Genomic DNA, 17,606 nt, shown 5'->3' with positions numbered 1-17,606 from the left:
TCCAAAAGTTCAAGTACAAAATAATAACAATTCATGATGTCACAGTTGCTTTACTTGCAGAATCCAAGCTTTCAAACCTGTGTGAATTTTTGCGCACAGGTTTTAACGGTATTACTACCAACATGTAAGTGATAAATTAAATTAAAGATATATAGACAACCCAACATATTTTTTGAGATGTCAATAGAAAAATAGCTCCTAAGCGGAGAAACCCAGATTCATAAACAAGGATTCCGACACACTCAATTATCATGTTTCAAATGAATTAACAACTTTTTTCTTATTAATGTTTTACTTAGTAAATACCACTATTTCTTAAAATCTACTGTGACACGTGTTTCGATGCATTCCGCATCATTTTTAACCGGATCCACGCGGCTCGCATAACCGTATGTGTTTTCACAAAACATTCCCCGTACGCGGCTGACATAACCGTTTGTGTTTTTACTTTACTCCAAGTTTCGAACCTCAGTTCAACTTGGAGGGATTTTTTCATGGTGTGGAACTTTGGATAAAATAATACGTCAATCCTTGGCCTTATGACATCTGTTGAAATATCTGACTAATAATTTGTAACATCACAAGGATAAATAAAAGAACAGATCCCTGATTATTCTTGCGGTCGGTAATTAGTCCGCGCCATAATCATGCCCTATATCTGTCTCACTCTCAACGCTACGCATCGCCAGTGGGTAAGAGTGACACACGATGCGTGCTTTGATTTATTTATGTTACGATCTTATTTGTTTATATTACGATATATTTCAAGAATAGTGTGACACGAGTGTATTGTAGAGTACCAAAAAGGCACAATGAATCCCATTGAACGTTTCTGTTTAGGAAAATAAATCGTTTCTTAATTAAATACATGATAAAAGTAATCATTTAAAAACCGGCAAAATACCGCCGCGCACGGGCGACTCTCAGGAACAAAGTGAACGCGGTTAAAAGGTTAAACACCGTATATGAAGCTAATTCTAAATTTTAGAGTTGGGTCCTTGGGACGTTGAAGGTTGAAGAGGGGGTAGTAGCTGTTTCTTATTCTTATTTATTAAAAAAAACATTAATTAAAAATGGATAGATTTTTACCACAAAGTGACTGCCGAATCAATTGATAAAAATATTTTTCTTACTTTGAAGAGATGATTCCTCCCTTTCAAATGAAAATAGCGCACGTTTTACAATTTGTCTCATTTACATAGAATAGTTTGTAGAGTATATTGTTATCTGAATATAATTTTTTATTTGAGAGTATTCATTGACCCATTTAATATGTCAAGTGACCCAATTTTGGGTCGTGACCCGCAGGTTAAGAGACACTGATTCATGGAGTAACACCGATATGATGTTGATCTCAAAGTTATTTTTTGTTGTTGATAAAATTGAAAGTGTGGGACAAACCCAGCGGTATCTCATGTTGTTAACTAACAAACTAACTGCCACGCCGCTGCCCCGCAATGGTAGGCAGAGAGAATAGAACGCCACACCAATATGTATTTTCAAACAATCTTCGCTTCTTCCGCATTTGTGAATCTCCTCATACATACCTGCCTATCATTCCGATTTTTGACCTGACCACTTTCAAGTATTTTAAATACATGATCATGCCAAGATTTCGTTAGTCTTACTTTGTTTCTATTACCAGCCACATTCGCCTCATAAATTTATTTATGAGGCAAATTAAGTTGGCAATAGGAGCAGAGGAATACCGAGGAAAACTTATTAACTTATTCTTCTTTTTCTAACCCTTATCCACACTCGATGCTGCATAGGGCACTGCACCGAATTGACGCAGTGTTATCTTGATTGTTATTTACGAGAAGGCAAGGTGATCACTCCTGCGCTTCAGGGACCAGTCCAGGAAAATATTAAATAAATATTAGAGTGTAAATCACTAATAATTATCGAACCCGGGACCTCCAGCATGGTAGCTAAACACGCTTACCATCACACCACCGAGGCGGACAAAGGATTTGGACACATTACTTACTTTCTTATAACCCTTATCCGCACCCAATGGTGCATAGGGCACTGCATAGAATTGATGCAGTGTTATCTCGATCATTACTTACATGAAGGCAAGGCGCAAGATCACTCTTGCGCTTCAGGAACCAGTCCAGCGTAATATTAAATAAATATAACAGTGTAAAATCACTAATATTTATTTTCACCCCTGTGGGAATCAAACCCGGGACCTCCAGCACGGTAGCTATACACGCTGACCATTACACCACGGAGGCAGACACATTACTAACTTATAATTATTTTTTTCAAATGTAAATTTTTTTCAGTAAAAAAACTGGACTTACATTAAGTTTTGTTGGTTTTACTAACCTGATTAATGGCATCCTTTCTGGCCCATATTTTGAACACAACATTATTCTTGTAGGCCGGAGATTGGACGTACTCGAAATCGGATATTATGAACGCTAAAAGGTAGGTTGACATCGGAACGGACTTCTGGAATGTGTCCCAATGCCAATCCTTCATTCCTTCGCTACAAACAAAAAACGTCACATAACAAAATCAAACATTTGATCAAAGGAACTATGAGTATTACGTTATAAGGTTGTAAAACCTACTTCGATTACCCACAAAGTCATTAACAAGTTGACTGCCAACTACGAGATAACTGGTAGATTGCGTTCTTTGCAAAGACGCCGACTAGGAGTTATCTCGCACTGTGTTTACTTGCCATATTCCTGTAGTTACGATAACATTCCTTTTTATAAGTGCTAATATGGATAGACGGTGCATGGGAAGAGAACAAAATATCAATGCTGGCTTACATAAATAGAAAATTTATTAATAAATGAACAGAAAAAATATAATTTTTTGACATCTCATCAAAGATGAAGAAGAATATGGAAGTCTGGGCATTTGCGGGGCTGACGACCGTCACAGGCTGGTTTAAGTGATCACTTTACACACGTGTAACATTCACCAATTCTACCCATTATTGACAACCACACTACTCAAATTCTTGGAAGTTCTATATATATGAACCAATTTAGAAACCTTGTTCTTGAATCACTAGAACTTCACTAGAGACATCTATTGGTGAGATGTAAAGAAGCTTTTTATTAAGCAGAAACTCTTATATTAGTATGTGAGATCCGAATTCTGGATTATAATCACACACATGAGAAACGCCAGAAAATACCATTTTCATTTTTATTATTAAGCTTATAATTTGACCATATAATTTATTTACAACATTTTGAGTGTGTATTTGGACATAATAGTATTTGGACACACTCAAAATGTTTCTTTGTGCTCATGAATTTATAGAGTTGGTACTACTGCGGACATGTGATATTTTGATTGTCATTTTCCTTGTCACTACGACAGTCATTACTAAGTATAGTAGCAATTAGTTTAAAAATAGGAACTTACATCGGTTTAGACTCCAAAAGTGGCATGTTACTGATTGCCTTCAGCTCCTTCTTCCTCCCGAGGGTCACCAGGAATGTGGCCTTCATGGCCGGTTCATCGAAGCAGGGAAACGCCCTGCGGGCATCGGTAGACTCAAACTGCGTAGTTGCTAGCCATCTAGGAAAAAAACGTTATATATTTTTACATGGCATCACATTGTTACAATAGTGGGGGTGAATGGATTGCACGGATTATGGTCCGCTCCCAAACCTCCACTTATTGCTGCTTAGAAGATGCGTTTATAAAGGGATGGCAATTATATTAGATAATCACTTACTTGATGCCTCAGAAACTCGGTGTGGAGGAACAAACACATGAGAATAGAAAGTAAAATGAAAATATACAAAACATGTGTTCGACCAATAGCCACTTATGGGATTGAGGCAAGAGCAAATACTTCCAAAACAAAATCCCGACATCGAACCTCCAAGATGAAGACTCTTCGAATCCATAACCGGAAACAAATTGCGAGACCGAGTAAGAAATACCGACATCCGGAGCATGTGTAAAACGGAGGATATCGTGAGGTGGGGATGACAACGAAGGCGATACTGGAAGGAACATATAAACAGAATGTCAGAAGACAGACTTCCACGTATCGCCCTCCAAGGCAGCCCTGAAGGGTGCAGACCCCCAGGCACACCTCCGAAAAGATGGAATGACAGCTGGGAGTCAACATCCCAAGAGCGACATACGGAGCCACAAACAGATGCCTAGGATCTACAAAAAGAAGAAGAAGATAAAATGCTTATTGCTACGTTATTTTAATATAAAAGAAAGATCACTGACCACGTTACACTTTTGATTTTAAATATTTTTATGGAAATCACTAAACGGCTAATGGTAGCTGTAGATCGAGCTGGTCACGCTGGCGGCTAGATGGCGAGAGAGAATGAATTCTTCAAGATCAGTCTATTCAAGGCTTTGCCTAGTGACGTCACGCTCGTCCGTGGTGACGTGGTGACGTCACATTCGACCGCTGTACATTTGTCTATGGCACTCCGGCCGGGCACCGCAAAATGTTAATTTAATTGTCAATTATATAAAGGCAAGGCAAACTGTCTTGAACTTAACTTAATTTTATATTTTAAGTTTAGAGTAAATTACCGTCATTCGAAATATGGCTACATCGAAGAATGCTACGCATTCCATGGACTGATATGGTCAGCAACGCAAATGTGATCCAAAGAGCAAGAGCAGGGAGACAGTTGCTGACTGATATCAAGGTCCGGAAGGTGTCCTAACTGAGGCATGTGCTTAACCGGATCCACGCGGCTCGCATAACCGTTTGTGTTTTTACAAGACATGCCCCATACGCGGCTGACATAAGCGTTTGTGTTTTCACATTGCTCCAAGTTTCGAACCTCAGTTCAACTTGGAGGGATTTTTTCATGGTGTGGAACTTTGGATAAAATAATACGTCAATCCTCGGCCTTATGACATCTGTTGAAATATCTGACTAATAATTTGTAATATCACAAGGATAAATAAAACAACAGATCCCTGATTTTTCTTGCGGTCGGTAATTAGTCCGCGCCATAATCATGCCCTATATCTGTCTCACTCTCGACGCTACGCATCGCCAGTGGGTAAGAGTGACACACGATGCGTGCTTTGATTTATTTATGTTACGATCTAATTTGTTTATATTACGATATATTTCAAGAATAATGTGACACACGTGTATTATAGAGTACCAAAAAGGCACAATGAATCCCATTGAACGTTTTTGTTTAGGAAAATAAATCGTTTCATAACTAAATACATGATAAAAGTAATAATTTAAAAAACGGCGAAATACAGCCGCGCACGAGCGTCTCTTAGGAACAAAGTTAACGCGTTTAAAAGGTTAAAGGAGAGAAGTACGAGCTATTGCACCTAATCATAAAAGGCAAAATAGAGGGTCAACAAGGTGTGGGCAGAAGACAGATCTCCTGGCTCCGGAATATACGAGATTGGACGGAGATCAGGACCCTCGAGGCGCTGTTTAAAGCTGCCCAAGACAAGGACAATTACTCTCAAATGATAGTCAACGTCAGGGGGACTTGACATGACAAGCACAGAAGAATAAGAAGTTAAAAAATCTCTTATATTTATTTTAACACTTGGACATACACAAAATATTGCATACACTTTCCAATCATCTACATAAATAAAAAAATTAGCATTATTTGCAGCTGTAAAATAATTCAAATGATTCTTTGTTTTTGTAAAAGAGCATGACCTGTTTATTTTTTTAATGACAGATTTTTTCCTGCGTAACTTTTGAGTGTTTAATTCATTCATAAATTCGATGTAGCGCCTACTTTACTATTATGTAAGTGCGCGTAATCTCGCATGTTATTTTTATTTGAGCAAGCCCATACGAGATTAAGAACATAAATATTTAAGTAGGTACATGCTAATGACGCTTTTTAATTCGGAGAAATTTGCATGGCCATAAAAATGGTAGTGAGAAAAATACAGTGTGGTTAGAAAGCAAGAGAAAAAACTGCCATTACCATCAGCGCATTTCTTTGCAGGGAAAGGCAGAGAGGATTGAATGCCACGCTCGACTATTGTGAAATACACTTCTAGCTTTCTTTACATCCATACATCTAGTCATATATCGTAGTCGTACAGGAGAAAGTGACCAGCTAACAAAACGTAAAATGTTCAGGAGGGCCATTTAAGTCACTTTTACTTGGCAAGAAAATAAACATCAATGCAGTTAGTCATTTTTAACAAGTCAAGATATTATACTTCTAAGTTGAAAATCACTTCGGGACAATATTAAGCTTGTAAGATATCAATTAGTCAATGATCACGTTTTTGTAAAAAATGCACTTGGTCACTTTCTCCTGTATGACTACGATATGCCCATGATCAAATTTCATGTTCTGATTAATTTGGTCATGTCAAGTAATTAATGGCAGAGAGAATATAATGCCACACCAATCTGTCTTTGCAAACAATCTTCGCCTCTTCCACATTCATGCATCTCCTCATACATACCCCCCACGATTATTCTGGCTCCTGACCTGACCACTCCCAAGTATTCATTCGGTTCTCCGATTCACATTTGATAAATATACTCTCTTAGTCTTTCTCTCGTCATCGAATCGTTCCACATGTCAAATAAATAAATGTGCAATTTTTTCTTTGACCCCTGTCTGCACTTAAATAGTGCATAGGACACCTCGTCTGATCAACTAGATGTTCTTGTAAATTATATAGACAAGGTTATGAAGCTCATATATTGCTCACTACTTTCAAGAACGTCATAAATCAAAAAACTTGATTTTTCAGAAAGATTTTAAAGTTTAAAAATATAATACAATGTATTGAAAATAAATATCAAGCCACTTATTGAACTTTTTACTGTGCAACTGATTTTTTTAAGTAAAACCTCAAGGTTTTTTCTCCATTTCAAAAATATTTAGTATTTTTAAAAAAATAATTAAATAATACCTTTTCTTCAAAATGCAAAAACAACACTTTTTGCCCTGTAACAGGTAAATATTAAGTTTAAAATATGCCTCTTTTTCTGGGATATAGTACATTTTCTGGGCATTCCGAAAACATGCATACATTCTTGAAAGGAGTGAGAGATATCTTCTGTTTCCATAGAGTAGTGATTAGCATAAAAGGTAAAATAGAAGATTGACAAGGTGTGGGAAACAGATCTCCTGATTTAAAATATATGAGATTGGACGGGCATCAGATCCGTTAAGGCGCTGTTTAGAGCTGCCCAAGACAAGGACAATTACTCTCAAGTGATAGTCGACATCAGGGGGATCTGACATGACACATAGGGAATAAGAAGAAGTGATAAGCAACTGCGCATGACGTTCAGGGTTCGATTTCTATGGGGGTTAAAATAATTGCTAGTTACGATATGTATATTTACTTTTTAAAGTTTACCGTGGATTGGTACCTCAAGTGCAAAACCGATCACCTTGCATCTGTTAGATTAATGATCGAGTAAACACTGCATATTTTTGATGCGGTACCCTATATCATTGGTGGCCAACCTTTTCAGCAGCCGGGCCAAATTTTAGAAATGAGATTTCCTACCGGGCCGTAAAACAAAATTTATTTTATTATTCAAAGCAAACGAGAAATATGTATATCTATTGTTTTTTTAAGAAATTATAACAAAAATGAAAATCGAACATATTTATTAGATAAGAGTTAAGCAATATTAAAAATAATAGTAAAAATAAATAATATAAAATAATTTTTTGTGAGAAGTCTGATTTTATTCGTCAGAACTGTTTCATTGATAACGATTCATCTTGTCGCTACACGCAAACAGTTTTCCAAATGCTTCAAATCAAACAATTTTGGCATGGGTCGTGATTGTTTGTTAACAAGGGTATTGGTATATAGAAGAAATTGTCACATAGTGAGATACTTCCATATATCGCTCACTCCTTTCAAGAACGTCATAAATCAAAAAACTTGAATTTTCAGGAGAACGTTTTTTAAGTTTAAAAATATCATACAATGTATTGAAAATAAATATCAAGCCATTTATTGAACTTTTTACTGTGCAACAGATCTTTTTAGGTAAAACCTGAAGGTTTTTTCTCCATTTGAAAAATATTTAGTATATTTAAAAAAAATAATGAAACAATACCTTTTCTTCAAAATGCAAAAATAACATTTTCTGCCCTGTAGCGGGTAAATATTAATTAAAAAATATCCCTCTTTTGCTGGGATATAGTACATTTTCTGAGCATTCCGAAAACATGCACAACTGAAAATTGTCGATTTTTGATTTATGACGTTCTTGAAAGGAGTGAGCGATATGGGATATGATACGAACTACGCACGATGGAATGTTCTTTTGGTAGTTTTATGTACACTTAAAGAAAAAAATGTGTTATATGCTCCGCGGGCCGCAAGAAGACACCCGTCGGGCCGCATGTGGCCCGTAGCCCGCGGGCCGCGGGTCGGCCACCCTTGTTGTAGATCATTGAGGACCAAAAAAAAAGAATAGGTATTGATGTGAAATTTACAGATTTGTGTCCAAAGTCTTTAAATATATTATGACCACCCTGTACCAATACTGTATTTTGCAATACAATTCGCACAAATGAAGTCAAGGCTGTTCGTGTTTGAACAATAAATTTGAATATTTACGTTTTACGATGTGTCCCATAGTAAAAGTAAATTTATTGAATTGATATGATAATCATGTGTAACGCTTATCTTAAATTTTATGTATTTATTTCACAAAATAAGAAAATGTAATCTCCGAATTTACGCCATTATAAATATTAAAATGTATAATAAAATTTGTATTTTAAATAAAAATAAAAATAAATTAATTTTGATGTTTCACTCTGTTCATGGGTGATACAGAAAGACAACATATTTGAAGGCATGGCCTAGGTGACGTTGTCCAGGACAGAAGGACCTACAACCTGAGGACGAGGAGAGCTGACTCCAGCAGTCTACAAGGACAATAAGCTGGGATGTAGCCAGGAAGAAGATGTTTGACTGTAATTGTAATTTTTATTCTCTTACATTTTTTCTCCCGTAGTGCTGTCTCTATAGCTGCTTCGGTAGAATCCCACCAAGGATTCCAGAAGGAATCCGGAGAAGGAGATGCTGAGGTCGTATTCCCTTCCTGGCTTCAGGCTGTCTTCTACATGCAGGATCAAGAAGTCCACCTGTTCATCGTAGCTCACATTCACTACGGGAACCCACTCCTTCTCGGACACCAGCTTTATGGAATCCATGTCAATCTCCAGATCTTGGGAATGCAAAACTATGTTTTTAGTTTCTTTGAGGACATCAAGCTGAAAAATAAAGAAATCCTCTGTATTTATTTATTTTATTTGGTAATTTATTTATTTATTTATATGGCACAAGAGCCTTTTACAATTGAATATAAAAACAATAAAGAACAGTGCGTTTATAAAATAATTTTTAATTTGACTATGGATACATTGATAGAAGAGGTTACCAACATGAACCTGGGCTACCGACTGGGCGGGAAAAGTATCAGCAATATCTGTTACGCTGATGATGCCGTCATTATAGCAGAATTCGAAGACAACCTCCAAAGAATGCTTCTCAAGTTCCACTTGACATCGGTAAAGTTCAACATGATGATATCCATTGACAAGATTAAAAGCATGACCATATCAAAGAGTCCAGTTAGTTGCAAATTAGTTGTAAATAACAGAACTGTTGAACAGGTGATGAAATTCAAGTATCTTGGAGTTGACGTCAGTAGCTACGGTGACCTCTATGGCGAGATCCAAAAACAAATTAATAAGGCTGCAGTTATATTCGGATGCCTCGAAAACTTGGTGTGCAGGAACAAACACATAAGAATAGAAAGTAAATGAAAATATACAAAACATGTGTTCGACCAACAGCCATTTATGGAATTGAGGCAAGAGCAGATACTTCTAGAACGAAATCTCGACTTCGAACCTCTGAGATGAAGACTCTCAAACATATTGCGAGACCGAGTAAGAAATACCGACATCCGGAGTATGAGTAAGACGGAGGATATCGTGAGGTGGGGACGACAACGAAGGCGATACTAGAATGATCATGTAAACAGAATGCCAGATGACAGACTTCAAAGTATTGCCCTTCAAGGAAACCCTGAAGGACGCAGACCCCCAGGCAGACCTCCAAAAAGGTGGAAAGACAGCTGGAAGTCAACATCCAAAGAGCTACAAGCGGGGGCACAAACAGATCCTTAGGATATAGAAAAAGAAGAAGAAGAAGCGTTTATACTAAGTAATACACAAAAATATTGATATACAGTTTAGTAGCTGTTAAGATTTCTTCAAATGTTTTTTGTATCAATTTCTTTCAACTGATTTATCGTATTAGGTCATTAGTAAACCAAGTTGCATACTCTTTGTTGTAGGGTGTGAAGGTTGGGACATGAGAATTTATTGTTTCATAGAATATGGAATGGAGTTTAGCTATTGACTGTTCGATATTAACGTCACAAAGAAATGACCGATCAATATTTGTCAAATGGAGCATCAAAATTCTTTTTTTTTTAAATTAAAAGAGATTACTTGTTGAGAGAAGTACATGTTGGGGAACGTGGCAATTTCGTTAATAGAATTATAAATACAGACACCAGTTCACTGGGATTCAAACTCTTAATCAGGACGTTTTTTTTCAAAGGAATAGCCCGAAAAGCCTCTACTTTAAGAGGTTTGTCTGCATATAGGATAGTAAGGATAGGGAAGGTAAATGTGAAAAATGCATGATAAATACTCAGACCAATTGAAAATAAATCGTTCTTGAATTTATTTTGAAATTGGCAGGAATCGAACCCGCAACGCCAATTTCACAGTCGAGCTACCCAACTAAGCCACGGCGCCTGCCTATATATATACCCGGCGCCTTTTAAATGTATATACATATCGCTCACTGCTTTCAAGACGTCATAAATCGAAAATTGTCAATTTTCAGTTGAGCATGTTTTCGTAATGCCCAGAAAATGTACTATATCCCAGGAAAAGAGGCATATTTTTAACTTAATATTTACCCGCTACAGGGCAGAAAGTGTTGTTTTTGCATTTTGAAGAAACGGTATTGTTATTATTTTTTTCTATCCTAAATACTTTTCAAATGGAGAAAAAACCTTCAGGTTTTACCAAAAAAGATCTGTTGCACAGTAAAAAGTTCAATAAGTGGCTTGATATTTATTTTTAATACATTGTATTATATTTTTAAACTTTAAAAACGTTCTCCTGAAAAAAAAAGTTTTTTGATTTATGACGTTCTTGAAAGGAGTGAGCGATATTTATGTGGTTTTAAAAGTAGATTCAACTTTTAAGTTTAACAGCGGGTATTTTATTCAGGCTAAAAACATTAAATAACAGGGATTCTTCAAACAGAGATTTTGCCAATATACCCACAATATATATGTATTTAACTATGCCATGGCGCCTGACTTAAAGTAAAATAATCTTAATGACACTGTTAAGGAAAACCCATTAAATAAACCTTTTTTTATGTAAATCATGTTTACTGGTGTAAATAAATAATTTTAAAAATATTCAAGAAATATTTTGCTTATATTATAGCATGGACTTTGTACAATATTTATAAAAAATAAATAAAATATGTTTTTTAAACTCTCTACCCAGTTTTGTCCGTAGAAACTCACTCCCGGACAGATTAATATCTCACAGAAAATTAAAAATATCCAGAATAATAAATAGACTTTTTTGCATTATTTAGATAAATCATCAGATTTTGACAAGTTTAGCGCACAAGTTAAAAATATAATTATATATGATTCAGTGTAATTACTCCAAAAATAAATATATGCTCGATATAAAACATTTTATGTTTATAAAAATGTTGGAAGTACCCCATTAAAATGTTTTGTGGCAAGTAATTGGTGTGTTATAAACACATTATTACAACTCTCAACAATGCGTAAGCAGGAAGTTTGAAAAACATGGCATTGTTCCTTAATAACTTTATTAAGCTAAATTTAACCATTTTGCTAAACATGTTATTTAGCCATTAAAATTATATTTTTGCCACTGTTATGAATTTTAATCAAATTTAATGTTATGAATTTTATCAAAAAGCAATCTCTTATATGGATATAAACATTGTTATATTATTTGATATTTTTCTCAAATTCTCAAAAATTTTTAATTCTGCATTTTTCGAATATTTTTTTTAGTTGTCACAAAAATTTAATTGCAATTCTTTAAACCCTTGATGGTGCATAGGGCACCGCACTATATAAACGCAGTGTTATCTTGATCATTAACACGTGAAGGAAATGTGATCAGCCCTCCGCTTCAGGTTAATAATGAATAAATATCAGAGTGAAAAAAATAAATTATATTTCTTTGACCCCCGCTTGGGAATTGAACTCGAGACCTCAAGTACAATAGTCGAGAGAGCTGACCATTACATTACGGAGGCTGACTGTCCTTATGGATGTAATCACTTTAATCTCTTTTTCATATAATTAATGATAAATCTCAAACCCCGTGAATGTTATTCCCTATGCCATTTGAGTATCGATTCTTCTTCTCCGTCTTATTTCTCATTAGTGAGGGTTGTCACCCTTATGGAAGCTTAAGTTTAAGAAAATTGCACTACACTGCGTTTACATGATGCAGTGCCCTAAACACTATCGGGTATGAATGAGGGTTTTGAAATAAAAATTATCCAGTTTTTGGCAGGCACTGGTTGGTTTAAAATAACTATACGATGCACACCTCTCATATTCCCTGTAATTTCCCCGTTAGCCATATCGCTCACTCCTTTCAAGAACGTCATAAATCAAAAATCGTCAATTTTCAGTTGTGCATGTTTTCGGAATGCCCAGAAAATGTACTATATCCCAGCAAAACTGGCATATTTTTAACTTAATATTTACCCGCTACAGGGCACAAAATGTTGTTTTTGCATTTTGAAGAAAATGTATTGTTTGATTATTTTTATAAATATATTAAATATTTTTCAAATGGAGAAAAAACCTTCAGGTTTTACCTAAAAAGATCTGTTGCTCAGTAAAAAGTTCAATAAGTGTCTTGATATTTATTTCGAATACATTGTGTTATATTTTTAAACTTTAAAATCGTTCTCCTGAAAAATCAAGTATTTTGATTTATGACGTTCTTGAAAGGAGTGAGCGATATGCATATATTTTTTGCGATTTAAAAAGAATATATTTCGGTAACTACCTCAATACATAGAATTATCATAATGCAATTTGTTGACTGGGAATATCCAAAATGTGTAGTCTGGCCAAACAAAGAAAACTTATAATGTATTCATATCACAAATGCCAATTGTTATTCCTACACGGAAATGCTTATTCATCCAGGTAGCTATTTGCATAAATAAAAAGGTAAAATCGGCCCAAAAATGTGAAGATAACATTTCAACATTTTGAGTGTGTCCAAATACTTGTTCACAAAATCTGGATTATCTCCAATTACAGGAGTTATTTTCATATTATTTTTTGACATCTCATCAAAGATGAAGAAGAATATGGAAGTCTGGGCATTTACGGGGCTTACGACCGTCATAGGCTGGTTTAAGTGATCACTTTACACACGTGTAACATTCACAAATTCTACCCATTATTGACAACCACACTACTCAAATTCTTGAACCAATTTAGAAACCTTGTTCATGAATCACTAGAACTTCACTAGGGACATCTATTGGTGAGATGTAAAGAAGCTTTTTATTAAGCAAAAACTCTTATATTAGTATGTGAGATCTCACAATACATCTCACCAATAGATGTCTCTAGTGAAGTTCTAGTGATTCATGAACAAGGTTTCTAAATGGGTTCATATATATAGAACTTCCAAGAATTTGAGTAGTGTGGTTGTCAATAATGGGTAGAATTGGTGAATGTTACACGTGTGTAAAGTGATCACTTAAACCAGCCTATGACGGTCGTAAGCCCCGTAAATGCCCAGACTTCCATATTCTTCTTCATCTTTGATGAGATGTCAAAAAATAATATGAAGATAACATGTTTACAATTATGGCGCCATGACGTAGTTGTGTAGACGCTTGACTGCGAAACTGGCGTCGTGAGTTCGATTCCCGCCAAGTGCAAAATAAATTCAAGAAAGATTTATTTTCAATTGGTCCGGGTATTTGTGATGTATTTTTCACATTTAACCTTCCCAATGAGACAAGCCTCTCATAGAAGCTTTGTGAATTATTACTTTTAAAAAAAATTTAAGGACTGATAATTTCGTATCAAAATTTATTTTATATTTTACATGAAATTTAATTTTTTAACTATATGTAAACCTCCTGGGCACAGCCCGTATCGAAGCATTCATTAACATCATTTATTGATTTATTATTTAAATCATTTACAATATTTATACAAGTCTAATGCTTTGGTGGGGTGACCAGCTCAATTAAGTTCACGGGACCTAAATAAAGGAATCATTTTTTAATAACTAAATTAAATTTACCAATATTTTTGAAAACTTTTGTAGCAATCGGTAGGTTATTATATATTCTTGGATCAATGACTTCTCTAACCAAACGAAGTTTTCATTTTAGGTGATAAATGTGACTGTTTTTTTTGTGGTGTGTTTCATTTAATTTTTTTATAATACAATATTAATTCCCATCATATTTTTTTAATACGAATAAGTGCCTTAAAAAAGGACTAACTCGCCGATAATCAAAGTTATGTATAACACTTTTTTTTTATTCTTCGGCTCTTTATAATTGTGAGTGAACAAAAATGTGTAAGAATTTTGTCCAAAGTAACATAATACATCTTTTTTTTCAATCATGAATATTACAGTCTGTGGATAATTGTATGAATTAAATCAACTACAAATAATTCTAACAATGGCCATATCAAATTACGTTGCCATTTGAATCGGACAATTATTTAAGCATAGCGTGACTATTTTATGTATGTACGGAACGTTGTTTTGGGGCCCTTTTTCACACGTTTCCATGTTTAAAAATTACTCTTGACTGTTTGTTATTTTGTGGCAACACTTTGGAATGTACTTTGTTAAGAACTGAATATTTAATTATGATTTACAAGAGTGGTAAGTAAGTACCGGCACCTTTTTTCTTACAAAATTAGCACTGGTCAGGGAACAATTTATTAACACTTTAACCACCATACATGCCACGTTGCCATTGGTGTCTTATTTTAGCGATGCGTTATCAACTGCATACGCCATATGCATACAGCTTCCTTAGAAATTTGTATTTTGCTTACAAAAAAATCTGATATTACAGAAATGTTGAGTAAAATGACTGACATCTCTCGAAAACATGGATTTAAAAAAAAAAAAAACATTGATCTAGTTTTGTAAGCAGATGATTTTGCAAAAAACAGGCAAAGTAGAAATCTTAAAAAAAAATAGCTCTTTTTCATTCCATCCCATGGAAGATGACTTTTAACATTATCTAATATTGACTCTTCCAATTTTCACAACTTAATAGCGAAATATATATTGATCAAAATTACTGACATCTATCAAAAACTTTTTTTTAAATATTATATCATTAATCAAGTTATATTAGTTATTGTTTTAGCATTCACTTTGTAGTAAGACATGGTGAAATTATAAATAAAACATTTTTTTTTTTACGACTTTAGTATTGTATTTTCCATCTACGGGTTTGAATACAAACTCAATTTATGTTCAAACCCATAGATGGAAGCATCTGTAGCTTCCGAAACTATTCGTTAAAATATAATACTTAAGTGGCAAAAAACAAGTGTTTTATTTATAATTTTTTACATTCATCAAGGTTTGTTAGCAGACAATTCGACATAATAATAATAATAATAAATTTGGGTAACTTATATAGCGCCATTTTCGTAAATACTACCTCAAGGACATATTAGAAGTCAAAATACGGGCAAAGTAGAATACATAATGGATTTCTTTAAATCCTAGACTTCTATGTTAGCCTTTCCGGGATTACAAAAATTGATGTCCGACTTTCTCTGGGGAGTGGGTTCTTTTTACATGAAAAAATTTTTTTTGTTAAGTAAATATATGTATTAAAAAAAAAAAAAAACACCTCTTCGAAATATTTTTCAATTATGACAAAATTACACACAAATATCCACAGATGTCATAGCTATACAAGTTACATCATACTAACTGACAGACGGACTTCGACGTTCATTAACGCCCATACTCCTTTAAGGAAAATTCGCACTGACATTTATTTACGTCCATACTCCCGGAAAGATTAAGAAAATTAATGTAAAGTTACCAGTATTCTGACGGTTCCCGTGAATGTGAAGTTATTGGCTTCGTCCAAGTGGGGTAAGATCTTGAGGTCATAGTGTTTGGGGACAACGTCTCCGGGGAGTCGGTAGTTCGAGTCGGCCCAGCACACCGAGATAGTCGCCAGAACGCACAGCCAACTGTATGCCGCCATGTCGGAGTAAAGGTATTACTGAAACAAGAGGAAAACATTCACAATATTTACTTATTCATTTTAAAATAACAGGTATCTTCTTCCTGGCTACATCTCAACTTATCGTCTTTGTAGACTGCTGGGGTCAGCTCTCCGTGTCCGGGTTGTAGGTCCTTCTGTCATGGCCACGAGTTCGAACCACATTCTCTCTTTGCAGCAACCATGAATTTTTTGGTCTTACTCCAGATACCTTTCGAGGAAGATCCATTTCTATTGCCTGGTTTACGACATGCTCATATGAAATAACAGGTATATTATAAATTTAATAAAAACCCTTTTCTTCTTCTAACTTTTATCCGCACACAATAGTTCATAGGGCACTGCATCGTATTGACGCAGTGTTATCTTGATTGTTACATACATAAAGGCAAGGTGATCAAGACGAATGTGTGGCAAAACGATGTTTGATAGATGTTCGAATGATGAAATAAGGGAATAATGTAAAGCTGAGATAAGCATTATCGATAAAATTAAGAAAGGTGTGTTGAGATGGTTTGGACATGTGGAGCGTATGAGTGAAGAAAGAACGGTTAAACAAATTTATGAGGCGAATGTGGTTGGAAAAAGAAGCAGAGGACGACCGAGGAAAACTTGGCACAATCAGGTATGTCAAATACTTGAAAGCGGCCGGGTCAGGAGTCGTAATAATCGTCGGGTATGTATGAGGAGATGCATGAATGTAGAAGAGGCAAAGAATGTTTGCAAAGACAGAGTGGTGTGGCATTCGATTCTCTCTGCCTACCCCTGCGGTGAAGCGGCGTGATGGTTAGTTAGTTAGTTAGTTTTAAGGTGATCACTCCTGCGCTTCAGGGACCAGTCTAGGATATTTTTTTTGGCATGTGAGTTTCTAATACATAATAAAAGTACTGTTTTCTTACTATTTTGAAAAAAAAATGTCTTTTTTATCTTTTTTTTATTTTTTTATCTATGCGAAAGTATTTTTCAATACCTTTTCGTTAACCAGCTTTTTCGTTATCCAGCCCTAGGTCGGTCCCGTCAAGGCTGGTTAAGAGAGCGTCTACTACAATCATGATTTTTCCTTATTTAATTACAGTATAATAAAGAACTTTGAACAATGATGTCAGAAAATAAAAAGATTTATGAATAATTTCGAAATATCGACACCAATACAGATTGCCAATTTACCGGTCACAAAAACGGTTACAATCGATCAAACACTCATCAAACACTGACAAATTAATGGTTCGTAATAAAACAATAGCTAACTT

General features: G+C 35.0%; 1 protein-coding gene across 3 annotated transcripts in view; it reads right to left on the bottom strand.

The window, feature by feature from the left end:
* LOC148304422 (aminopeptidase N-like) overlaps nucleotides 1–17,606 on the bottom strand; it is a 44,508-nt gene that overhangs the window by 15,603 nt on the left and 11,299 nt on the right. For 2 of the 3 annotated variants that reach the window (XM_088268336.1, XM_088268338.1), the window contains exons 2-5: nucleotides 16,171–16,356; nucleotides 8,950–9,224; nucleotides 3,397–3,552; nucleotides 2,335–2,497 (exon numbers count right to left, since the gene is read on the bottom strand). In XM_088268336.1, the coding sequence (XP_088124462.1) occupies nucleotides 2,335–2,497; nucleotides 3,397–3,552; nucleotides 8,950–9,224; nucleotides 16,171–16,338 (762 nt within the window). In that variant the 5' untranslated portion in view covers nucleotides 16,339–16,356. Of the gene's footprint in view, nucleotides 1–2,334; nucleotides 2,498–3,396; nucleotides 3,553–8,949; nucleotides 9,225–16,170; nucleotides 16,357–17,326; nucleotides 17,576–17,606 lie in introns of those variants that run through there. The other variant, XM_088268337.1, reaches the window with a different exon arrangement.

The sequence above is a fragment of the Brachycentrus maculatus genome, unplaced genomic scaffold, assembly GCF_059751285.1.
Source record: "Brachycentrus maculatus isolate JH-2025_06_01 unplaced genomic scaffold, ASM5975128v1 h1tg000320l, whole genome shotgun sequence".
Classification (NCBI taxonomy): Eukaryota; Metazoa; Arthropoda; class Insecta; order Trichoptera; family Brachycentridae; genus Brachycentrus; species Brachycentrus maculatus.
The sequence above is the reverse complement of the archived record's forward strand: the minus strand, read 5'-3'. Positions and strand labels throughout refer to the sequence as shown.